This window comes from Podarcis vaucheri, assembly GCF_965113315.1.
Source record: "Podarcis vaucheri genome assembly, chromosome: 6".
NCBI lineage: Eukaryota > Metazoa > Chordata > Lepidosauria > Squamata > Lacertidae > Podarcis > Podarcis vaucheri.
Genome location: NC_138764.1, coordinates 107,112,852 through 107,139,351, shown reverse-complemented (window position 1 = coordinate 107,139,351; position 26,500 = coordinate 107,112,852). Strand labels below are relative to the sequence as shown.

General features: G+C 50.4%; 1 protein-coding gene across 1 annotated transcript in view; it reads right to left on the bottom strand.

The window, feature by feature from the left end:
* Positions 1 to 21,845, bottom strand: part of SLC12A5 (solute carrier family 12 member 5) — a 108,080-nt gene extending 86,235 nt beyond the window's left edge. The window contains exon 1 of the mRNA XM_082225860.1: positions 21,707 to 21,845. Coding sequence (XP_082081986.1) covers positions 21,707 to 21,830 — 124 coding nt within the window. The 5' untranslated portion in view covers positions 21,831 to 21,845. The remainder of the gene's footprint in view (positions 1 to 21,706) is intronic.
* Positions 21,846 to 26,500: the final 4,655 nt, after the last annotated feature.

Genomic DNA, 26,500 nt, shown 5'->3' with positions numbered 1-26,500 from the left:
GCAAAGGGAGGGTCCCAGGGAGAAACTCTGTTTGAGGGCAGAGGGGATTCTTTAACTGGGCCTTGCCTGAAATGAGGGATGTTTGCATTGGGCAGGTCACTCGGGGGGGGGGGGCATTTGGAACTGGGCACCAGAGGCAGGAGGGGCGGGCCTTGCAGCTGTGCCCACCCACATGCCCACAGAACCAAGGGGAGACCCCTTCTCAAGCCGAGCGGGGGCAGGGCCAGGGCTCCGAGGCAGAGCCCCAGGTTCAGTTCCTTCTCCAGGCAGGGTTGGAATGAGAGTCCCTTGCCTGGACTCCTGCTGCCGGCCAGTGCAGGCAGTCCTGGGTACAATGGGCCAGTGGTCAGAGTCAGGAGGAGGCAGCTTCCTATACCCACAGGACCCTGCCACCCTCAGGAGCAGAAGGAGGGTCACCCAAACAGACCCCCCGCCCCACACCTCCTGGACTTCCAGCTCTCCTCTCCCTCCTCCTCCTCCCAAAATAAAGCTTGTGAAATCCATCAAGCAGAAGAAGAGAGGGAAGACAGGCAGCATGGTTGCCGTGGAAACTAGAGGGCCTCCTTAAGCAGCTGGTTGCCGTGGAGACGGCAGAGGGATACACACAGCAGCAGCACCGATCTATACTGTGGTCCAGAAATGTCAAGCTACAGCCGCTGGAGCAGCTGTGGGTTGGCATTCAAGGCGGGGGGGGGGACGTGCCCCTTGGCCTGTGTGTCTGGGTTCCTCACACTCGCACGCACTGCGCCCCACAGTTAGACTGTGGAACTCACTCCCACAGGAGGCAGATTCACGGGCAAATTCACGGAGGAGGAGGAGGAGGAGAGGCCTATTGATGGCCCCTGGCCAGGGTGCCTCCGCTCTGGGAATTGCAGGAAGAGAGAGTTGCTCTTCCGCTCGGATCCTGCGTGCGGCTTTCCTGCAAGAGGCGTCTGCTTGGCCCCTGTGAGACCAGGAGGCTGGACCAGGCGGGCCTGGGGCTCTTAAGACACCCTTTCCATGCCCCCTCCATCATCCCAAGTGCCTCAGGGCTCCGTTTGTGAATGGCAGCAGGAGGCGCTCGGGGGACCCCAGTCTCCCAAAGCCCACTCAGAGGGGCGCTCACACGGGCCGGCAGGGTCCCCCGAGGCGGTGGGTGGCAGGGAATGAGGTGGGCCGGGGGGCCCTGATCCTGCCCTGTAGCAGCATCTGCCACCCGGGTGCCTCTCCAGATCCCGCTGCCGCCACTCAGCCAAGACTGGCGTTGCCATGGCAACTGTGCCGCTCCGAGTGGCGATCTAATTCAGGGTTTATTTTAAGAAACGCGTCGGATCTCGGAGTCTCCCCCGGGCAGGGAGGGGGCGGGGAGAAGTGGGGCACGCGGCTGCCTCCCGCTCTTCCCCCGCAAGCCTCAGCCCCCAGGCAGACGCCCCCTAACTGTGCGTGGGCATGGGAGAGGAGGGGGGTCCCAGGAAGGAAGGAGGCAGGTGTTGAGGGAGGGTCCAAGGTGAGAAGGGGGCTTCGGCAAAGCCTGGGGGCTGCTTCTGCCCCCCCCCGTCAGAGCCTCGCAAAGCCCTCTTATCAGCGGGTGGTGATGGGGAGCCCTGGGCTTCAGTATCTCAACCCCTGCGTGGGGGTGGACTAGATGCCTCTGGGAGCCCCTTCCAGTCTCCCGATTCCAGGGCCAGCATGGAGGGCAGAGGGGGCTGCTGTGGGGTCTCTTTGGTCCAGCTTCAAGTTGAAAGAGGGAGAGAGGGAAGATCTGCCTGGGCACGCAGACCCGAGTCCACTCCGCAGAGAGTTAAGGAGATGAAGATGGTGGACTATATGGAACTTGCCAAACTGACCGGGAGACTCCAAGAGAGAAGAGACAGTGGAAGAAGACTGGAAGAAGTTTAAGGAACATTTGAAAAAATGTTAATATTTAAATCTAAGAATAGCTTTGGAAGTGGATATAGGCGGTAGGGTTAGAAGTAGAAGATAGTGTATTTTATAAGTGATAAAATGTGACATTTTTTATGGTTAAAGTAAATGTGGGGGGGGAGAAGATGGTTAGAAATTATGATATATGTAAACTGCTAAAGATGAAGTAAAATGAAAATCAGACAGGTGGGACTTGGGGAAGCCCACCTAACAATGTTTAGGAAAATAAGGATAAGACAAGAATTTGTTTGTATTGTTTGTCTTTTCTGTTTGTGTTTTTTATTTGTGTTATAAAATGAATAAAAAAAAATTGAGAGAGAGAGAGAGAGAGTTAGGTCTGGAGCATCTCCACCCAGCCCCAAACCAAGCAGCACTAATTCTGCGCACGGCTAAGTGCAGTGCGCCGCGTTCAGCCTCTGGGGCCGCAGGCGCTCCAAAAAGCATCACGGGGAAGGAAGACGCAGCGTGTGGACTCAGAGGGAGCACTTTGCTGGTGCTGCAGGTCAGGGGGTGGAGATGGGGTCAGGATTCAGGAGAGCATGAAACCTGGGAGGAGCTATAAAGTCTGGATCAGGCCAATGGCCCATCCAGCATCTGTACTCACAATGGCCAGCCGGATGCCTGTGGGAATTCAGCAGGCAGGATCCGAGTGCAAGAGACCCCTTCCCTCTTCTAGACATCAACAGCCCCCTCTCTCCTCCTCCACAAATTCCTCTAAACTTCTTTGAAAGCCATTCAGGTTGGGGGCCTCCTGCGGAAGGGAGTTCCACAGTTTAACGATGCGCTGTGTGGAGAAGGACTTTCTTTCCTCCGTCCAGAGTGTTCCAGCACTCTTTGGACGTCCACGCGTTCTAGATTGCCCGAGGGCATCAGGAGAGCAGTCCTTCGCCACAAGGACTCCTGTTCTTGACAATTCCAGGGACCCTACAAACCATCGCCCTCCCCAAGCCCCACAAAACGTGAAGGGGGCTGCAGTCTCCCATCAGGAAAATCCCAAAACCCGTATTGTGGCAATGCTCATTTATTGGGCCAACCAAAATGTCAGAAAATAGCACAGGAGGTTTCAAGTTATTCAGGTTAAATGAAGAAGACCAAATACATTAGCTGTGATTCTGGCAAGGCGGGGGGGGGGGGGTTGGACGAGTTGACCTTTGGGGGAAGAACGCATTTGTTTTGTAACAGCTGTGGGGAGGCCATGTTCCCCCATCCCTTCCACCTGGCAAGAGTCTTTAACATGAGAAAGTTGCATGGGGGGGGGGCAGATATTCAAACAAGGCTATTAGGGGCTATGTAGGTTTCAAGTGGGACTTGGGTGGCGCTGTGGGTTAAACCACTGAGCCTAGGACTTGTCGATCAGAAGGTCGGCGGTTCGAATCCCTGTGACGGGGTGAGCTCCCGTTGCTCGGTCCCTGCTCCTGCCAACATAGCAGTTCGAAAGCACGTCAAAGTGCAAGTAGATAAATAGGTACCGCTCCGGCAGGAAGGTAAACGGCGTTTCCGTGCGCTGCTCTGGTTCGCCAGAAGTGGCTTAGTCATGCCAGCCACATGACCCGGAAGCTGTACGCCAGCTCCCTTGGCCAATAAAGCAAGATGAGTGCTGCAACCCCAGAGTCGGTCACGACTGGACCTAATGGTCAGGGGTCCCTTTACCCCTTTACCTAGGTTTCAAGTCTGTCCAGGAATTGAGTGCTGATGGGAAGGAGAAACAGTTGATTCTGTATCTCAGGAAGCACAAACAAAAACCAAAAGCCTAGCTGTAACCCAGATCTGTCTCCATCCTACAATACACATTTAAAAAGCTAAAAAAAACCCCAGCCCTCTCCTAGCAGCAGCAGCAGCCGCACTCACATTTTGGCAGCGCAGGATCAGCCACAGAGACCCCCAAGCCAGGCCTGGAGACCAGAGCCCTCCCAACAGCTGCTGCCCATCAGGCTGCCTCTCATCTGGAAGGTCGGCTCTCACCATTGTGACTTGCAAGCACAGCCTGTCTCCTCCTCCTCCTGCTCCTCCTCAGTCACAAATTCATCTCATCTGCTTTCAAATGGCCTGAGCTGGCAGAGAGCAACCTGCTCTGGTCGTGGAATCAGAGCTGCAAGGGAACCCCAAGGCCATCTAGTCCAACCCCAGCAATGCCGGGGGTTGCTGCAGGTTCCAGAGGTGCAGAGGCGCCTAGATGCAGGCGGATCTGGGAGAGACAACCCACTTTTCTCTGCAACCATGCAAGGGAACCCTAGGGGGACCCCACCCCCAATTGTGCATGGCTACTGCACTGGCAGCCCCCCAAAATGCCTCCCTCTGCAACAAGACTCCTGCAGTCAGCCCCCAGTGAAATGAGGCTCAGGATTCAAAGAGGAATGATAATAATAATAATAATAATAATAATAATAATAATAATTTATACCCCGTCCTTCCTGGTTCAGAAAACTGGGAACAGGGCTCAGGGCAGCTAACAACAAATTTAAAACACTTAATTGATGCAACAAAAAACAGCATAAAATGCGGTATAAAATGTGAATAACAATAAATTCAGAATTCAAAAATCAATTTAGGGGGGAAATCCATCCAATAAACATGAGATGATCCCCAGGGCTAGCTGGCTAAATTAGTCCTATTTGGGCCAGTGAGGAGACCAGGGGAGAATTAGCTGTGGGATCCCAGAGCGGGGAATCTTCAGAAAAAGGGGAGAGGGAGGGAAGGAAGGGGAATAAAAGTTCAAATTGAAAGCCAGGCAGAATAGCTCTGTCTTACAGGCCCTGCGGAAGGAAGTTAAACCCTGCAGGGCCCTAGTCTCCTGGGACAGAGCATTCCACCAAGTTGGAGCCATCACTGAGAAGGCCCTGGCCCTGGTGGAGGATAGCCTGACTTCCTTAAGAGCACAAAGGGAGCCTCCTGGATCAAGCCACCCGGTCCAAACTCCTCTTCTCACAGGGGCCACCCGGATGCCCCCATGGGAAACCCACAAGCAGGATCCAAGCACCAGAGCCCCGTCCGCTCCCTTCCTGGAGTTTCCAGTGGCTAGTAACTTAGTCTTAACCCTCTGGTCCTCCAGGCATTTGCTTCATCCTCTTTTAAAGCCATCCAAGTTGGCGGCCCTTCCTGTGGGAGGGAGTTCCACAGTTTAACTGTGCTGCATGAAGAAGGACTTTCTTTTCTCCAGCCTGCATCTTCCAGCATTCACCTTCCTCGGATGCCCATGAATTCTAGCGTTCTGAGAAAGCAAGGATCAAGCTCCTGTCTAGCCTCTCTCTCCCTGCCTTGCGTAATCCAGTAGAATAGAATAGAATTTATTATTTATACCTCGCCCATCTGGCTGGGTTTCCCAGAGCATTTCAACAGAGCATTAAAAACAGAATAAAACTTCAAACGTTAAAAGCTTCCCTAAACAGGGCTGCCTTCAGATGTCTTCTAAAAGTCAGATAGTTGTTTATTTCCTTGACATCTGGTGGGAGGGCGTTCCACAGGGCAGGCGCCACCACCGAGAAGGCCCTCTGCCTGGTTCCCTGTAACTTTGCTTCTCGCAGGGAGGGAACCACCAGAAGGCCCTCGGTGCTGGACCTCAGTGTCCGGGTAGAACGATGGAGGTGGAGACGCTCCTTCAGGTCTACTGGACTGAGGCCGTTTAGGGCTTTCAAGCACCAACACTTTGAACTGTGCTCAGAAACGTCCTGGGAGCCTCTCGTAAACCTCTTTCATGCCCAAGCTTGTGTGTGTTATGAGGAAGGAGACAAATGCCTTTCTCTTTCTGAAGGAGGTATTGCAGCATCACACACATGGGGGGGACACACTTTGGTTCCCCGGGTGATCCAGGCCAGGCTTCCTGCCCCTCCCCAAGTGGCAGAAAGGAGCTCCCACTGGCTCCCCCCAGAGCAGCAGCGAGGGACACACCTGCCACCTGCCCTGGTCTCTGGGAGCAGCTGCCATACCTGTCTGGAACCCACAACTCCCGGCTCCCCATACAGAGAAGCAAAGGCTGCCAAATCCATCCCTCAGGGCTTCCCTGAGCTGCTCTGAGTGTCAAAGCAAATGAGGGGAAATGAGATCTAGGTTAACTAACCAGCGATAAGTCAGCTTTAATTGACGTCTCCCCACCAGCCTTTGTCTCAAGATCAATCAATTCATCAAACACATTTGCATGTGCGCAGAACCTCGGCATTCATCGCACTAGGGGAAGGGCGAGGCATTTGATTATTCTATTTCACTTTTCAAATACACTGACTTTTCTTAAAGGGGACAAACCACTTCATTCATTTTCAAAAAGCCATCTTAGCCTCCACACACACCCCTTGCCGCATCACAAGAAAACTCCAGAAGAAATCATAAGAATCCAGTGCCTGGAGTCCTTACAGGTGGCAATTGCCCCAGCCCACCAGGCAGACAACAGGCAGAGGAATCCTAACCTGGCAGACGAACCAGTTCAGCAGTATCTGATCTGCTGCAAGGCCAGCTGCCTGGGCTTCCTTAGCTGTGGTTCCTGCACTGCAGGGGGTTGGGCTAGATGACCTTTGAGGGTCCCTTCCCACTCTGCAGCTCTAGGATTCTATGCTCCTGGCCAGTGGCTGCTGGGGGCAGGGCAAACCTTCCTGTCCTGCCATTCCACTGACTCCTGCGGAGCTGATTTTCATGGCACCTGCATCTCTGGCAAGCTCTGTGGGCAGGACCAGGGAATGTCGGGGGCAGGATGCTGCGCCATTCTGCCCCTCCCCTTAGCCCTGACACAGCCCCTTTTTTGCCATTTACACCAGCATTCCTCAGGCTGGCTTAATTTGTGCCAGCAGGACTCTTCCTTAGCTGGCATAAGTAGATAAACCAGGTTACAGCCAACTCAGCCACCGGGTGGGCAAAGAGAATCCCAGCCTCCTCCAGATCTTGCGAGGATTGCACAGGGACAGCGAAGGCTTCATTCATCTCCAGATCAAGCAAAGCTCTTGCTGCTTAGTCATCAGGCGTCCAAAGGTGCCTGATTTTGAGCAACAGGGAATTGGGGCCAGGAGGAGGAGGAGGGACGAAGCTGCCTCTGGTGAGAACAGCAGAGAAAACACCGTTCCTTAGGAATGAGTGCCTAGGAGGGAGGGATCATAAGAAGACAGCAAGACCCTCCTGGATCCGGCCAGTGGCCCCTCTACTCCAGCATCCTGTTCTCACAGGGGCCAAACAGTTGCCTGTGGGAAACCAGCAAGCAGGATTCGAACACAAGAGACCTTTCCTCCTCCAGGAATTTGCCTAATCTGTTTTAAAAGCCATCCAAGTTGGTGGTTGTCACTGCCTCCTGTGGGAGGGAGTTCCCTGGGTTAACAATGTGCTGCACAAAGGATATATATATACCCACCCAGTGGTATTCAGAATATCACTCATGAAATCACTCAAGATATCCCTCAAGTAATTAAGGAACAAAAGAAGAAAAGGCACACTAATCTAGGAACTTCCTCTCTGCCCAGAACGTTGGAGGCTATACACCACACCCCTCAACAGTATTTATAGGAACTCAAACACCAGATTCTGCTCTGTTCCAGTAACAAGAAGCCGAAAGCACCAGCCTGAAGATGACGAGTGAGACCTCGTCGAAACGTCGCACAGACACCCCGACTCTTACACGGGAAGACACCCGAAGACACCAAAACCTGCATATATATATATATATATATATGCTTTCGTAGATTTTCACGGGTACAGGAATGCAGGTTTTGGTGAGACCTCGTCGAAACGTCGCACAGACACCCCGACTCTTACACTGGAAGACACCCGAAGACACCAAAACCTGCATATATATATATATATATATATATATATATATATATATATATATGCTTTCGTAGATTTTCACGGGTACAGGAATGCAACCTATAAAAACAGATCCCACCACCTATCTGGAAAAAACCACCAAATCCAAAATAAAAGCCTCTCCTATCAGTGAAGAAATCCAGCTAAGAATCATCCCCAGAGAAAAATCATCCAGATGCCCCAAACTCTACGGTCTCCCCAAGATACACAAAGAAGGAACACCACTCAGACCAATAGTCAGCTCCATAGGCTCACCTCTACAAAATCTCGCTAAATTTCTCGCTAAGCAACTTCAGCCCTATGCAGAATCCATCGCTTCACACGTTACTAACTCCTTCCAGTTCATAGAAACAATAAAGAAACAATACCTACATCCCGATGACCTACTTGTGAGCTTCGATGTTGTATCTCTCTTCACTCAAGTGCCCATTAATGAAGCCTTGACAGCCATTCAAAACAAATACAACCCCCCCAAATACATCCTGGACCTGACCAACCACTGCCTAACCAACACGTACTTCATCCACAATGGACAAAGATACAAACAGATAGAAGGAGCACCTATGGGATCACCCCTCTCACCGGTCATCGCAAATTTGTACATGGAACACTTTGAAACCAATGCTTTAGACAAGTCAGAACACAAACCCAAACTTTGGCTCAGATATGTTGACGACACCTTTGTAATTTGGCCACACGGGAAAGAAAAACTAGATAGCTTCCTCACACATCTCAACAGCCTACACCCCAAAATACAATTCACTATGGAAATAGAAGACAACAACCAACTCCCCTTTCTTGACGTCCTAATCTACAAAAAACCTGATGGCTCCCTAGGACACACTATCTACCGGAAAAAAACACACACCAACCGCTACTTACATGCACAATCACACCACCACCCTGCACAAATAAACTCCGTAGCCAAGACTCTCATCTCCAGAACCAAACGCCTGGCTGACAAAGACCACTTGACAACTGAGTTACAGAATCTCTCAAATGTGTTAATCGCCAATGGATACCAGAAAAACAGGGTTACGAAGCTAATCCAAAAAGAAACACCCCCCAAAAACCAAGACACAGAAGAAAACAATGGCATGGCCCTCCTTCCTTATATCAAGGGCACTACAGACAAAATCAGCAAAATCCTCCATAAACACAATATCAAAACAGCCTTCTGCACCAACCAAAAAATAGCCAATATCCTCAGAAACCCAAAAGACAAAATCCAGCTGGAAAACCAAGGGGTCTATGAAATACCCTGCAAAGTCTGCCCAGCCACGTACATTGGACAAACAAACAGACGAATAAATGCACGTATCGCAGAACACAAGAATGCCGTCAAAAAAGAAGAAAAAACTTCCTCTCTTTTCCAACACATGAAAGAAACAGGACACGAAATTAATTTTGCAGATTCCAAATTGCTCTTTAACATGGAACATCACCACAAGAGAATAATCATGGAAGCCATCGAGATAGAGAAACACCCTCACAACATGAACAAGCGTGACGACACGTCCCGCCTGCCAGACATCTGGAAATTAGCCCTCCCCACAAAAACCGACACCAGAACCAGAGGCACACAGAACGCCGTCACCAATCAACCACACCAGACCCAAACCCAGACCCTCTCCACAGACATATTACAGACTCCATCCAGTAGCCAAACTATAGTGGCACCTCCGGATGCTGCACCCCCCTGCAATCCCTACACAGATCTGGCTGGCACAAGGCACAAAACCACAGCTCGCCCCTATACACGAAGCCAAGCCAGAGCACAACTAAATGCAGCACAGCCATCTTCTCAGAAAAACTCTTCACAAGCTCAAGAGGTCAAGACACGAAAGCTTTAGCAACTAATCTACACTTAATGACCCACCCAGTGGTAGTCAGAATATCACTCATGAAATCACCCAAGATATCCCTCAAGTAATTAAGGAACAAAAGAAGAAAAGGCACACTAATCTAGGAACTTCCTCTCTGCCCAGAACGTTGGAGGCTATACACCACACCCCTCAACAGTATTTATAGGAACTCAAACACCAGACTCTGCTCTGTTCCAGTAACAAGAAGCCGAAAGCACCAGCCTGAAGATGACGAGTGAGACCTCGTCGAAACGTCGCACAGACACCCCGACTCTTACACGGGAAGACACCCGAAGACACCAAAACCTGCATATATATGAACATATATATATGAACATATATATATATATATGAACAGGGCTCTGTTCCAGTAAGAAGAAGCCAGCCAAAAGACACCAAAAGACACCAAAAGACACCAAAACCTGCATATATATACCGAAGACACCAAAACCTGCATATATATATATATATATATATATATATATATATATATGAACATATATATATGAACATATATATATATATATGAACAGGGCTCTGTTCCAGTAACAAGAAGCCAGTAACAAGAAGCCGAAAGCACCAGCCTGAAGATGACGAGTGAGACCTCGTCGAAACGTCGCACAGACACCCCGACTCTTACACGGGAAGACACCCGAAGACACCAAAACCTGCATTCCTATACCCGTGAAAATCTACGAAAGCATATATATATATATATATATATATCTAGCCTGGGTCTTCCAATATTCAGCTTTATTGGACGACTAGGGCTTCTAGTGGGAAAGGGAGAAAAACTTTTCTTTATGCGCTTTCTCCATGCCAGGCACAAGGAAATGTCATGTTGCCTCTGGGTCACCTTTTCTCTAAATTAGACAGTCCCATATGCCGCGACCTTCCTTCACAGGGCAGCAGAATGGCAAATACGGTTCAATATAAAGGAATATAAAGTGATGGTGTACATTGGGGCAGAATGTTTTGTTTCACAGGGAGGCAAATGGGGTCTGAACTGGAGGTGACTGTCAGGAACAAGACTTTTTGGTGACTGTGCACAGTGCGATGGAGATGCTGGGGTCACGTGTAGCAGCTGGGGAAAAGGCATGTTCTGCAGATCATTAGGCAAGGAATTGAAAATAAAAACTGCAGATATCATAATGGCTTTATACAAATCTGTGGTGCAGCCACCTTTGAGATACTGTGCAGAGTTTCTTGTTGACTCACCTCAAAAAGGATATAGCAGAGCTGGAAATGGTTCAGAAGAGAGCAAGCCAGATGATCAAGGGGGCGGTGAGGTTCCCCTGTGAGGAAATTACTTTTGGGGACTTTTTAGGGTAGAGAAAAGGGGAGTGATAGGGGACAGGATAGATGTTTATAAATGATGGGGAACGTGGAGAGAGTAAAGCTTGTCTCCCTTTCTCACCATGGACTCTCGTGAAAGTTCAGGGAAGTTTTTAACGTGTGACATTTTGATGTATTTTTAATCTTTGTTGGAAGCTGCCCAGAGTGGCTGGGGAAACCCAGTCAGATGGGAAGGGTACAAATAATAAATTATTATTATTATTATTATTATTATTATTATTATTATTATTATTATTATTGGTAGGATTGAGGGCAGACTCCATCTGCCCATGGACTGTGCTCAGAAGTGAGGCTGAGCCCAATGATATCTCGAGGACCACAGAGGCAGCACCTCTGATCGATATTACACCATGCAAAACATCAGGAACATGAACATTTTCCAAACACATTCAACCCCAGCGTTCAAAATGTCATTGGGAAGCAACCTATTGTAAGGAAAGAAATGGCTGGTTTGAAGAACTGCCCCCCTCGTTCAGCTGCCTGGTACTTATTAATGATTCAAGCTGGAATAGGATAAAGAATTTTCCCGAAGGAATTAAGAGACCGCCAGTCAGTCGTGTGAACCCGAGAAAGACGCACAGCTGAGAGGGACTTTCTGTCAGGGAGCCGACACTGGTGGTGATTACAAGGGATTTTGTCAGTGTAAAAATTCTACACGCGAATTAGTGTGATGTATAGATGCCATTTGCACATAGCTGAGTCTGTTTATTGCGCAGGCTGCTGGGAGACTCCTGCCATGGGCATCTCTATCACAGCCAGACTCAGCCCTCAGGGCCCTGCGCCCTCATGGAGGGGGAAGGAAAATATCTCAGCACTGAGATCTCGTAATTTCTAAGGTCGTCTTTCGATTTGTCCATCCCATGTTCACATAAGTGCCAACTTTCTCATGCAACCACTGGTCTTTTGGAACAGATATTCAATCCCTCCCAACCCCCCCTGCCCCTCCCGGCATCATGTCAAGTGTGGACTATGCACTTTTGCAAGACGTCCACCTCACAGGCAGAGGCCTGTACTTTCATTCATTGCTTGCCATGCTAGACACATGGTGGCAAAACATGCCCAGGCAGCGCCTTTCCCAAGAGGTGCATCGTGCACCATGTATTCTGGGCCCAGCTATCTGCACCACCATGCAAATCACAGTCTGAGAAACTGCTGTCAGGAGCAACCTTTGCAAAACACAGACACAACCTTTGGCCACCAGAGGGAGCTCCGTGCCTGGCATTCCTTCACTAGGAATGGAAAGCCACCTGTTTGAACAAAATAAAATAAAATAAACAATAAAAAAAATTCCTTCCAGTAGCACCTTAGAGACCAACTAAGTTAGTTGTTGGTATGAGCTTTCGTGTGCATGCACACTGTTTGGACCTCTTTGCCCTCCCAGCCAAGCAAAAGTTGTTCCAAAGAAAACCAGGAGGAAGCAGCAGATACAGGACTGGGGCAGGAGGTTGAGTGACAGTTTAATATTTATATCTCACTTTCCCATAATAAACAAATAGTTAAGGATAATAAATAATAATACTTTTATTCTTTAGACCCCACCCATCTGTCTGGGTTTCCCCAGCCACCCACAGAAAAATAATAGGGCAAAAACAAACCTAAGAAGAGCAAATATATTATAAAGTGTTAGCAATTAAAATACAAAGCAGAAACATCCTTGCTCCTAATTTCCAGGCATCTCTTAATGACGTTTTTTACGCTGATAGGCCTATTCGGCAGTTTATAAACTTTTTAGATGAGCCCGTTGTTTTTATGATTCTTCTGCATTGTTGCTACAATTATTTTTTTCTCTGTATTTGTCGATCTCCCTTTGCAACACCCTGATATTTTATATGAAGAGCAGTCTGTAAATAACTGTGTAAATAAATATGAAGATATTACAAGCCTGCAGGGATACCTCAGGGTCCTAGTTCTGCAGAGGGCAGAGGTGGAGGAAGAGGCCACCCCCAAGAAGGCCACAACGGAGGAAAGGCTGAGTCTTCAGGGGGCGAAAGGCTCTTGGATCTCCTTCCTGCAAGAGTCTTGCAGGGCTGCTGAAAATGTGCCTTTCAAGTGCCCTCATCATTTGGGCAAGCAGCTATGGGAAAAGCAAATCTCGTGGGCTGTATCCAGTCTCACTTCTACTCCAAGTAGACCCATAAGACGTTTAGACCATTCTGTTTTCTGGAGATGAAGACAACATGGCAAGTACTTGCAGTCAGTGTGGACTTGCTGCCACTAGAGGGAGCCAGCCTCACTTCCTCACTTCTTTAGGAGGTAGAATTCTGGTAAAGGTAAAGGGACCCCTGACCATTGTAGCAGGAACCCCACCCCCCACCCCAATCATTCTGTTTGCACAAACTTCACACACACTCACACTCACACACTACATATGCCACATTTCTGTTATAAATTCATAGAAAAATCAACCATACATCGGATTTGCACTGTTCCATTTTTATTTTACTCCATATGACAAAGACTATCAAAGGGGGGTGCTTGGTTTCTGGTCAGCCATAATCCCTTCACCATCCCAGCACATCCACAGGAGCCCTGCCCAGTTGCTATGTCAACCCTGATAATCCCAGACAGAAGACAATCAAAATCACAAAGAACAGTGGATTCACCACAGGCTGAAACAAAGGACAATGATCAGATCTTCCCTCTGGGGGCAGGAAACTGCAAACTCCCCATTGTCACCTGGAAAGTACTCATGGGGAGGGGGAAAGGAGGAACCAGCTGGGTGACTGGACACTCAGGTTACCACCACAACTCCTCCCTCAACCCCTCCTTTCTGTAATGTATGCATGATGTCAACCCTTTCTGTAACGTATGCATGATATCAACCCCTCCTTTCTGTAATGTATGCATGATGTTTCTGGGGGTGGGCTTGACCTAGAGGAGGGGAATTTCAAAAGTTTTTATAAGGTCTTGCAGCCCATTGTTCTGGGTCTTTCCTCTCTCCTGCAAGTGAAGGGAATACCCTGTTGCAACAGTTCAATAAAGGCCAAGCCTACAGGCTGCTGTTTTGCTCCAAGTTATCCTGGTTGGTGTCTTTGTTTTGTCCAAGAGAGCCCTCGGATTTTTCCGTTAACACCATGAGGTCCAGTTGTGGCCGACTCTGGGGTTGCCTCATCTCACTCATCTCACCGAGGGAGCCAGCATACAGCTTTCGGGTCATGTGGCCAGCAGGACTAAGCAAACCAGAGCAGCGCACGGAAACGCCGTTAACCTTCTCGCCAGAGCGGTACCTATTTATCTACTTGCACTTGGACGTGCTTTCGAACTGCTAGGTGGGCAGGAGCTGGGACTGAGCAACGGGAGCTCACCCCGTTGCGGGGATTCGAACCGCCGACCTTCTGATCGGCAAGTCCTAGGCTCTGCGGTTTAACCCACAGTGCCACTCGCGTCCCTTAGAATTCTGGTAGCTAAGGAGAATTTAGGAGTGCCTGGCGTGCTCTGGTCCATGGGGTCACGAAGAGTCGGACACGACTAAATGACTTAACAACAAGGAGAATTTCTCCTGCCCACCTAGCAGTTTGAAAGCACATCAAAGTGCAAGTAGATAAATAGGTAGGAAGGTAAACGGCATTTCCGTGCGCTGCTCTGGTTTGCCAGAAGCGGCTTAGTCCTGCTGGCCACATGACCCAGAAGCTGTACGCTGGCTCCCTCGGCCAAGAAAGCAAGATGAGCACTGCAACCCCAGAGTCATCCATGACTGGACCTAATGGTCAGCGGTCCCTTTACCTTTAAGGAGAATTTAGTTGGATTTCCCCCTGCATATTTTTTGTTTGTTTGTTTTTACTTCCACTTGATTTTTGGCACAATTCTTAATGCCATTCTTAAGGGGGGGGCTAGTCAATGGAAAAGCCATTCCTAACCAGCAGCAACAAATTGCAAGCTCAGAAGTCATTCTACGGTGGGATCTACTGTGATCTATCAGCACTGCCACGGTTTTTACACATAGGCGAGTCAAAGGAAAACTGGTTACCCAGTAGCTTAGGAAGGTAGATACCCTTTAATCAATCCTGCCAATGGTTAAAACCAGGAATGGGGGGGCAGTTAAACGACTCCCAAACCCCAAGTCCCCACCACAGCCTCTAACTAAGGCCAGGACAATGACCGTTGACACAGACACCACACATGCAAAACAGTAGAGAGGCTCAGAAAAGCAGTCTATAAAATTGAAGCAAAGTGGATACCATGAATCATATTGTTTCCTCTGACTATCCAATATAGAATCAAATATGGTAATTGCCAAAATTATACTGTTTGACGGATCTCCTTGGTTCCAACAGCTAATGATTCCTCTGGAAGAGTGGAATCCAGCCCCCCCCCCATTCCATAATCCCTTAAGGATAAGGCCACATACTCCTTGCCCCTCCACAAGGTGTGAATTTAGCCACACAGTAGGAGGCAGGAAGCAATCAAGGGCAGCACTTACCCAGACAGAAGTCCATCTGGATGGTGGATTGAATCCTGATACTTTCAAAGGAGAAGCTCAGGAAAACCTTGCAGCCAGGGGGATGTGTAAATACCCTTATTGTTCTTTGGGGAAGAAGGTAGTTAAAAGATGTCTGGAAGTGGGGTGATTGACAGGGGTGGGTGATGGGCTCATGTTTCTACATGCCAAACAATCCCACTTTGTGACATATTTGTGATGTATCGATGATGCTGTTGGAAAATGTATTATGGGAAATGGGGAGAAGTCTTAAAAGTCCACGCAACCCCTTGCTTGGGGTTCCTACTCTTTTCTTTGTGTGTTTGAACCTTGTTGCAACAACAAATAAAGATCAGGTCAACTGACTACTGTTTGCTTCTTCTCACTTGGCTGGAGACTCCTTCTTTTGCTGACCAGAGAGACCCGTGGGGAGTGGCACCAAAACAAGCTGGGCAGTGGAGTAAATCCACACACCAGGATTTTTCCTTATCACAGTGCAAGAGGAAAAGCAGAGAGGTCGTAGTAGGATTTGGGTCCTGCTCCAGATGTCTTTTGCCAACAAAGGTCCATATAGTCAAAGCTCTGGTTTTCCCAGTAGTGATGTATGGAAGTGAGAGCTGAACCATAAAGAAGGCTGATCGCTTGCTGAAGAATGGATGCTTTTGAATTCTGGTGCTGGAGGAGACTCTTGAGAGTCCCATGGACTGCAAGAAGATCAAACCTCTCCATTCTGAAGGAAATCAGGCCTGAGTGCTCACTGGAAGGACACATCCTGAAACTGAGGCTCCAGTACTTTGGCCACCTCATGAGAAGAGAAGACTCCCTGGAAAAGACCCTGATGTTGGGAAAGATGGAGGGCACAAGGAGAACAAGGACAGAGGACAAGATGGTGGGACAGTATTCTCGAAGCTACCAGCATGAGTCTGACCAAACTGCGGGAGGCAGTGGAAGACAGGCGTGCCTGGCGGGCTCTGGTCCATGGGGTCACAAAGAATTGGAAACGACTAAACAACAACAACAATGTGTTTTGTAACCACATGGAGATCTCTGGATGTTAGGTTTGTGACTGGGAAAAGCAAAATGTCACTTGGAGAAGTATCTTAAACATTTTCCTTCAAGCTCCTGTAGAACTTGGTTGCCTTCACTGAGTCAGGCCATTAGACCACCTAACCCAGCATTTCCAACACTGGCTGGCAGCAGGCCCTGAGAGTATCGGGCAGGGGTCTTGAACTTGGGACCTTCCTCATGGGAAGTAGACGCTCTACCACAAAATTACAACCCCTCCCCACCTCACTTGCTTTCACACAGAGAGAGGACTGTAAGGGAGAGACCCATCTCTGTGCTGAAATGAAAAGTCTGTGTCTCAAAGTTTCACACATGGGGGGGGGGAGATGAAAGGTAAATGCGCATCCACAATACCCCCACCTCTTCTCCTCCACATTCTCCCCATACCTCTGTGGGGGGGGGGACTCTCTGCTTCCATCTTTATCTCAGGATTGCAACATCTAGAGAAAGGCAGTAACTGGAGCCCTGATCCTAGCCAAGTCACTCAGTGGGGCATCCTCTCCATCACACAGCCGGCTGGAAGGCATGAGGCCAGTTGCTAAATTCAGCTCCCAGGGAGATAAGGGCCAAGCGAGGGAGGGAGGGGCCTGGAGATAACCTTCAAAGGCACTCCAGCCCCATCAGTGGAGCCAGGCCCTCCCCTCCTGGAACAGATAAGTCAGCTATTTAACAGCATCACAGAAACAGGAGAAGTGTAGCAACTGAACTGAGATGCCCAAGCAAGTCTGAGTCCACCTGTTCAGGATTCAGTCAAGACGGAGGTTTTTCTTCAAATTTCAGGTGTTTGTTCCAAAGGTAGGAAGGGCTGCACTATCACGCCAATTAGGGACCAAGTTAAGGTTCTGCACTTAGGCAGGAAGAACCAGGTGCACAAATATAGGAAGGGGGACACCTGGCTTACTAGCAGGACATGTGAAAAATCTTGGGATCTTGGTAGACCATAAGCTGAACATGAGTCCACCATGTGACGCAGCAGCAAAAAAAGCTAATGCTATTCTAGGCTGCATCAACAGAAGCCTAGTGTCCAGATCAAGGGAAGTCATAGTCCCGCTCTATTCTGGCTTGGTCAGACCACACCTGGAATCCTGTGTCCAATTCTGGGCACCACAATTTAAGAAGGATGTTGGCAAGCTGGAATGTGTGCCAAGAGGGGAAACCAAGATGATCCTGGGTCTGGAAACAAAGCCTTATGAGGAACAGTTGAAGGAGGTGTGTGTGGAAAAGACACACTCCTCTGGAAAAGAGGAGACTGAGAGCCATCTTCAAATATCTGAGAGGCAGTCACATGGAAGAGGGAGCAAGCCTGTTTTCCCCTGCTCTGAGGGTTGGACTTTCTGAAAGCTACAAGAAACTAGGAAGAACTTTGGACAGTGGAACTCTCTCCCTCGAGAGAAGGTGGACTCTCCTTCCTTGGAGATTTTGTAGCAGAGGTTGAATGGTCATCAGTCAGGGATGCTTTGGTTGAGATTCCTGCATGGTGGGGGTTGGACTAGATGACCACTGAGGGTTCCTTCCAACTCTATGCTTCTATTATAATTAGTGCTATTTTATTGTGCTATTTTATTTCTGCTCATGGTGGCATTTGGGCAGTGATACACGACCCCTTTTCAACAGTGCCACAAATGTTTTTTGAGGGGTGATACTCCCTTCATCTCTAATCGGCAGCTTCCTTCTGAAATGCTGTAAGTTTTCATACTGGAAGTGTTCAGGGAAAGGGGGGCTGCGCTAGAGCGCACGTCTGCCCCTCCAGGTATCAAGAAGGCTGGAATAATGGGGAAGCTTTGCAGAACAATTCCTATAAAGATGAATGACGTGTGGACTGCTTAGATCAGGGGTCAGCAAACTTTTTCAGCACGGGGGCGGTCTACTGTCCCTCAGACCTTGTGGGGGGCAGGACTATATTGGGGGGGGGAATGAACAAATTCCTATGCCCCACAAATAACCCAGAGATGCATTTAAAATAAAAGAACACATTCTACTCATGTAAAAACACGCTGATTCCCGGACCGTCCGCATGCCGGATTTAGAAGGCGATTGGGCTGCATCCGGCCCCTGGGCTTTAGTTTGCCTACCCCTGGTTTAGATACAGTGGTACCTCTGGATGCAAATGGGATCCATTCCAGAGCACCGTCTGCATCCAGAAGCGAACGCAACCCGCGTCTGCGGGTCGCAATTTGCCGCTTCTGTGCATGCGCGTGATGTCATTTTGACCGTTTGCGAATGCGCGAGCGGCGAAACCCGGAGGTAACACGATCAATCGCCGCAGCGTGCAACCCCAAAATACGTATCCCATAGTTGCTTCTACCCGAGGTATGACTGTATACCACAAAAGCACCATTGTTGTACCATTGTTGCATCAATGTTGCAGAACATTGTTGCAGAACACACCAAAATAAAACAAAAAACCCACCCCCCAGTCTAGAGGGACCCCACACATGTTCTCACGATGGCCAGCCAGATGCCCATTGGGGGAAACCAGTGAGCGACTCTCCCTGCCTGCATTGTCCAGAAGCATCACTGCCGCCAGCTGTGGAGGACAGAGCAGAGTCATCCTGGCTAGCAGCTCTTGATAGCCCCCTCCTCCTCCTCCATGAATTTGCCTAGCCCTCTTTTCATAAAATCACAGGACTGTAGAGTTGGAAGGGACCCTGAGGGTCATTTAGTCCAACCCCCTGTAATGCAGGAATCACAGCTGGAGAATCCCTGCCCGTTGGCCACCTGACCTTTTCTTTAAAACCTCCAGGGAAGAGAGTCCACCACCTTCTGAGTTTGTCCCACCACTGAACAGCTCTTACCCTCAAAATGCTTTTCCGAATGTTCAAACAGAATCTCCTTCCTTGTAACTTGAAGCCACTGGTTCGAGTCCTGCCCTCTGGAGCAGCAGAAAACAAAGCTTGTTCCCTCTTCCATGTGACTATCCTTGAGATCTTTGAGGATGGCTCTCATATCTCCTCTTTTCCAGGCTGACACATAACCAGCTCCTTCAAGTGCTCCTCATAAGGCTTAGTTCCCAGACCTTCGATCTTCTTGGCCATCCTCCTCTGCACACCTTCCAACTTCTCCACATCCTCCTTAAATTGTGGCCTTTGGACCTGATCCAGCAACTGCAGGTCTCTTCTGATGCTCAGAGGCTGCCTTCACACACCTTGTTTTCCCCCAGATGTTTCGGACTGCATCTCCCAGGGGTCCCACACCCCAACATCTGGGTGGGCAGTGGTCATCCAGTTGGCAAAGGCTGTTCTGAAGCCATCTCGGCCAAAGGCCAGCCTCACACTTTAGGGCAGCAGATGCCCTAAACCCCCTTCCTGCCCTCGTGACCCGCAGTCGGAGACCCCCAACTTGCCTTTGCTCTGGCCAGTCTTGCCTTCACGGTGGCTTTCTGTGACTCTTCGAAAGAACAAGGCTTGTGGTGTAATCAGAATATACGTTGCTAAAGCAGAGCTGATCGCTTAAAAGCAGAGAGACCCTTTGCAAGACCTCTGGTCCCCCCCTTTTTTAATATTTCAAACTTTGCCTCAAGGTGCTAGGTGGCTAGCTCAGATCTATAGCTCAGCGGCAGAAACTCAATTACCTGCCCGCCAGCTGAGGAGAAGAGGGGAATTTGCCAACAAAGGATGCTGCTGAAGAGAGGCAGCGTGGTGCTGTGGGCGGAGCGCTGGTCTTTAGCTGCAGGAAATCTGAGTTCAAAGGGAGCCTTTGCCATAAGTGGCATTGGAAAAGTTGCCCCCTCTCTGTGTTTCCTACCTCATAGGGTTGTTGCGAGGCCAAAGTATGACGCCTAGCTCCTCAGGGATAGAATGTAAACTTCAATAAGAAACCTCCCTAAACGCTTTGGAGCTTCTTGGTGGGTTCCAGAGCTCCCTGAGCCTGAGCAGCCAAGGGCCTCCTCCAGGCAGGTGCCGCTTGTTAGAATCATGGGATCGTGGAGTTGGAAGGGTCATCTAGTCCAACCCCCTGCAATGAAGGAACCTTTCCCCAACCACGACCCTGAGATTAATACCTGAGTATGTCCCAGGTATTCTGCTTCCTGCTTCCTCCAGCAGCAGCCCTGAAACCCGTTGCAGGAGTCCCCCTCCCAGCCATCCCAGAATAGCACAGGTGGGGGAGATGAGGGTGGGAAACGGGGGTAAATTGAAGCTCACCCCCTCCACCCCAAGAGAGCCCAACCCCAGTATGTTCTTCTGCCTACAACACCAACAGCCACACACACACACACACACACACACACACAACACCTCTCTGAGCAGGTGCAGAGCGCACTCCCCGTCAGAGGCCTGAGCTGGCTAGACGGGGCCTTGGCGGACACCATCACCGCCCCTATTCTAGGAATGAACCCCCCGGTCCTCCGCCTTCCCCAGAGGGCTGGACTAGATGACCCTGGGGTGCCCTTCCAGCCGCGCCCGGGTGCCAGCGCGCGCCTCCCTCCGCCTCGCCCGCCCGCCCAGCAGCCCTTGCCCTTTCCGGGGGAGAGAAGGTCGAGGCGGGGAAGTGCTGAAGCGGCTGCCCGGCTTGGGTTTCCACGATCGATGCGCGCCGGTAACGGGAGCCGGAAGCGCCGCCTGGACGGGCCAGCCAGCGCGGCGCGCAGGGGAGCGGCGGGGGGGGGTGTCGGTTGGCGGGGACTCCCGGGGGAGGGGGCAGCAGCAACCCGCCCACCCACCCACCCACCCGTGAGGGGGTCCGGGCAGCCCCCGCGTCCCGGAGCCTCTCTAAGCTCTGCCAGCCACTACCGGCACCCGGAGCCTCCGCCGCCCGCCCCGTCGGGCTGCCGGGCTCGGCCAGGGGGGCGTGCCGGCCGCGTCCTCGCCGCGCGGCTCCGGGAAAGCGCCCGGTGGGGCATGGCGGCGGCGGCGGAGGAGGAGGAGGAGGCAGCAGCCCCCTCTCCCCTCTCGGAGACAAAGCCAGCCGAGATGGATGGAGGAGCCGCTGCCTCGGGGCGCCAAAGCCTCGCTCGACGGGCGACCCACACGGCGCGCCTCCCTGCGTCCCGCCCGGGGTCCAGCCCAGAGGCGGACCGGGGTGGGGGAGAGAAGCACCTGACCTGGCCCAGCCCCCTCCCCAACTCAGCCCGCCCTGGCGGGGGGCGCACCAGCCCTCGAGACGGGGAGGGCGTCAGCGGCGGCTCTCCCCGCTCTTCTTCCTCCCGCCTTGGGCTTTAGGGGAGGGCACCTGGCCTGGCCCGACCTGGCCCCCTCCCCAACTTGACCCGCCTGGCCGGGGGGGCACTAGCCCTTGGGGGGGCAGAAGGAACCCCCCCCTCCCTCCTCCGTCCTCCCTCCTCTCCCTCGGTTTTTTGGCGGGGTCGGCGGCGGCGCGCCCTTACCTTGCCCGCTGTTGCTGCCCAGCGGCGGGGGGGCTTCTGCTCCTCCTCCGTCGCCGCCCCCGGTTGCTGCCGCGGTGCCCGGGCGCGGCTCCTCGCCGGCGGTGACCGTGAAGCGGCGGCTCATGGCCGCGGGCCGGGCTGGGCTGGGGGCTCCGCCACAAGTGGCTGCCTGCCTGCCTGCCTGTCCGGGGCGCGGATGCTGCTCCCGCCGAGGGTGCGGAGGCTCCGGCGGGCGGCGGCGGCGGCGAGCGCGGGGCGGGGCGGTCCTAGCGCCTCCTTTCTCCGCGGAGAAAAAGAGAGAAGGGGCGCGCGAGGAGGAGAGATGCTGTTGGGGCGAAGGTCTACGTCACCAAGCACGCTCTTCGCTTGCGGAACTCACTGCCACGAGAAGCGTCAGGAGGAGGCTCCGGAGACGGCGAGGCCAATTCTTGGGGTAGGGGAGGGGGCAGACACACCGATCCCTCGGATTTATTTGTTTGTTTGTTTGTTTGTTTGTTTTTATTTATTTCGCTTATATTTCACCTTTTCCTCCGAGGAACTCCTGGTTCTCCCACTCCCCTTTTAATCCCCACAACGACAACCCTCTGAGGTGGGGGTAGCCTGAGAGAAGGCAGGACCCAAGGGGGCAGAATTTGAACCCTGGTCTCTCCCAGTCTGACCCTCTAACCCAGGGGTTGTCAACCTGGTCCCTATCGCCCACTAGTGGGCGTTTCAGGATTCTAGGCAGCTGGTAGGGCTTCCAAGGCACAGCCTGAATCCTCCTTCCATCGAGCACTGGCGGGCAGTAAGGAAATTTTACATCAAGATAGATGCATTAGGTATAAAAAGATTGACTACCCCTACTCTAACCACTAAAAGGTAAAGGGACCCCTGACCATGAGGTCCCATCGTAGCCGACTCTGGGGTTGTGGCGCTCATCTCGCTTTAATTGGCCGAGGGAGCCAGCGTGCAGCTTCTGGCTCATGTGGCCAGCAGGACTAAGCCGCTTCTGGCGAACCAGAGCAGCGCACAGAAACGCTGTTTACCTTCCCACCAGAGTGGGAAGGTATCTACTTGCACTTTGACATGCTTTCAAACTGCTAGGTTGGCAGGAGCAGGGACCGAGCAACAGGAGCTCACCCCGTCGCGGGGATTCGAACCGCCGACCTTCTGATTGACAAGTCCTAGGCTCTGTGGTTTAACCCACAGCTCCAACCGCGTCCCACTCTAACCACTACACCACACTCATTCTCAGTACCCCTTTTGCCAGGATAGAGAGAGGCTTGTGCTCAAATTTGTTGTTGTTGAGTCATTTAGTCGTGTCCACCTCTTCATGACCCCCTGGACCAGAGCACGCCAGGCCCTCATGTCTTCCACTGCCTCCCACAGTTTGGTCAAACTCATGCTGGTAGCTTCGAGAACACTATCCAACCATCTCGTCCTCCTTCGTCCCCTTCTCCTTGTGCCCTCCATCTTTCCCAGCATCAGGGTCTTTTCCAGGGAGTCTTCTCTTCTCATGAGGGGGCCAAAGTCTTGGAGCCTCAGCTTCAGGATCTGTCCTTCCAGTGAGTACTCAGGGCTGATTTCCTTCAGAATGGAGAGGTTGAATCGTCTTGCAGTCCATGGGACTCTTTGTTGTTGTTGTTTAGTCGTTTAGTCGTGTCCGACTCTTCGTGACCCCATGGACCAGAGCACGCCAGGCACTTCTGTCCTCCACTGCCTCCCGCAGTTTGATCAAACTCATGCTAGTAGCTTCAAGAACACCATCCAACCATCTCATTCTCTGTCGTCCCCTTCTCCTTGTGCCCTCCATCTTTCCCAACATCAGAGTCTTTTCCAGGGAGTCCTCTCTTCTCATGAGGTGGCCAAAGTATTGGAGCCTCAGCTTCACGATCTGTCCTTCCAGTGAGCGCTCAGGGCTGATTTCCTTCAGAATGGAGAGGTTTGATCTTCTTGCAGTCCATGGGACTCTCAAGAGTCTCCTCCAGCACCATAATTCAAAAGCATCAATTCTTCGGCGATCAGCCTTCTTTATGGTCCAGCTCTCACTTCCATACATCACTACTGGGAAAACCATGGCTTTTACTATACGGACCTTTGTTGGCCAGGTGATGTCTCTGCTTTTTAAGATGTTGTCTAGGTTTGCCATCGCCTTTCTCCCAAGGAGCAGGCGTCTTTTAATTTTGTGACTGCTGTCACCATCTGCACTGATCATGGAGCCCAAGAAAGTAAAATCTCTCACTGCCTCCATTTCTTCCCCATCTATTTGCCAGGAGGTGATGGGCCCAGTTGCCATGATCTTCGTTTTTTTGATGTTGAGCTTCAGACCATATTTTGCGCTCTCCTCTTTCACCCTCATTAAAAGGTTCTTTAATTCCTCTTCACTTTCTGCCATCAAGGTTGTGTCATCTGCATATCTGAGGTTGTTGATATTTCTTCCGGCAATCTTAATTCCGGTTTGGGATTCATCCAGCCCAGCCTTTCGCATGATGAATTCTGCATATAAGTTAAATAAGCAATGAGACAATATACAGCCTTGTCGTACTCCTTTCCCAATTTGGAACCAATCAGTTGTTCCATATCCAGTTCTAACTGTAGCTTCTTGTCCCACATAGAGATTTCTCAGGAGACGGATGAGGTGATCAGGCACTCCCATTTCTTTAAGAACTTGCCATAGTTTGCTGTGGTCAACACAGTCAAAGGCTTTTGCATAGTCAATGAAGCAGAAGTAGATGTCTTTCTGGAACTCTCTAGCTTTCTCCATAATCCAGCGCATGTTTGCAATTTGGTCTCTGGTTCCTCTGCCTCTTCTAAATCCAGCTTGCACTTCTGGGAGTTCTCGGTCCACATACTGCTTGAGCCTTCCTTGTAGAATTTTAAGCATAACCTTGCTAGCATGTGAAATGAGTGAAATTGTGCGGTAGTTGGAGCATTCTTTGGCACTGCCTTTCTTTGGGATTGGGATGTAGACTGATCTTCTCCAATCCTCTGGCCACTGCTGAGTTTTCCAAATTTGCTGGCATATTGAGTGTAGCACCTTAACAGCATCATCTTTTAAAATTTTAAACAGTTCAGCTGGAATACCATCACTTCCACTGGCCTTGTTATTTGCAGTGCTTTCTAAGGCCCATTTGACTTCACTCTCCAGGATGTCTGGCTCAAGGTCAGCAACCACACTACCTGGGGTGTACGAGACATCCATATCTTTCTGGTATAATTCCTCTGTGTATTCTTGCCACCTCTTCTTGATGTCTTCTGCTTCAGTTAGATCTTTACCACTTTTGTCCTTTATTATGGTAATCTTTGTACGAAATGTTCCTTTCATATTTCCGATTTTCTTGAACAGATCTCTGGTTCTTCCCATTCTGTTGCTTTCCTCTATTTCTTTGCATTGCTCGTTTAAGAAGGCCTTCTTGTCTCTCCTTGCTGTTCTTTGGAAATCTGCATTCAATTTCCTGTATCTTTCACTATCTCCCTTGCATTTTGCTTGCCTTCTCCCCCCGCTATTTGTAAGGCCTCGTTGGACAGCCACTTTGCTTTCTTGCATTTCCTTTTCATTGGGATGGTTTTAGTTGCTGCCTCCTGTATAATGTTGCGAGCCTCCACCCATAGTTCTTCAGGCACTCTGTCCAGCAAATCTAAATCCTTAAACCTGTTCCTCATTTCCACTGTGTATTCATAAGGGATTTGGTTTAGATTGTATCTTACCTGTCCAGTGGTTTTTTCCTACTTTCTTCAGTTTAAGCTTGAATTTTGCTATAAGGAGCTGATGATCTGAGCCACAGTCAGCTCCAGGTCTTGTTTTTGCTGACTGTATAGAGCTTCTCCATCTTTGGCTGCAGAGAATATAATCAATCTGATTTCGATGTTGCCCATCTGGAGATGTCCATGTGTAGAGTCGTCTCTTGTGTTGTTGGGAAAGCGTGTTTGTGATGACCAGCTTGTTCTCTTGACATAACTCTATTAGCCTTTGCCCTGCTTCGTTTTGATCTCCAAGGCCAAACTTGCCAGTTGTTCCTTTTATCTCTTGATTCCCTACTTTAGCATTCCAATCCCCTATAATGAGCAGAACATCCTTCTTTGGTGTCACTTCTATAAGGTCTTGTAAGTCTTCATAGAACTGGTCAATTTCAGTTTCTTCAGCACCAGTTGGTGCATAAACTTGGATTACTGTGATGTTAAAAGGTCTGCCTTGGATTCGTATCGAGATCATTCTATCATTTTTGAGACTGCATCCCAGTACAGCTTTCACCACTCTTTTGTTGACTATGAGGGCCACTCCATTTCTCTTATGGGTTTCTTGCCCACAGTAGTAGATATGATAGTCATCCGAACTGAATTCGCCCATTCCCGTCCATTTTAGCTCACTGATGCCCAGGATGTCAATATTTATTCTTGCCATCTCATTTTTGACCACATCCAACTTACCCAGGTTCATGGTTCTTACATTCCAGGTTCCTATGCAATATTTTTCTTTACAGCATTGGACTTTCCTTTCGCTTCCATGCATATCCACAACTGAGCGTCCTTTCGGCTTTGGCCCAGCCGCTTCATCAGCTCTGGATCTACTTGTACTTGTCCTCCGCTCTTCCCCAGTAGCATGTTGGACACCTTCCGACCTGAGGGGCTCATCTTCCAGCGTCATAACTTTTATATGCCTGTTGTCTTTGTCCCTGGAGTTTTCTTGGCAGGGATACTGGAGTGGCTTGCCGGTTCCTACTCCAGGTGGATCACGTTTGGTCAAAACTCTCCACTATGACCTGTTCATCTTGGGTGCCCTGCTAGGCGTAGTTCATAGCTTCTCTGAGTTCTTCA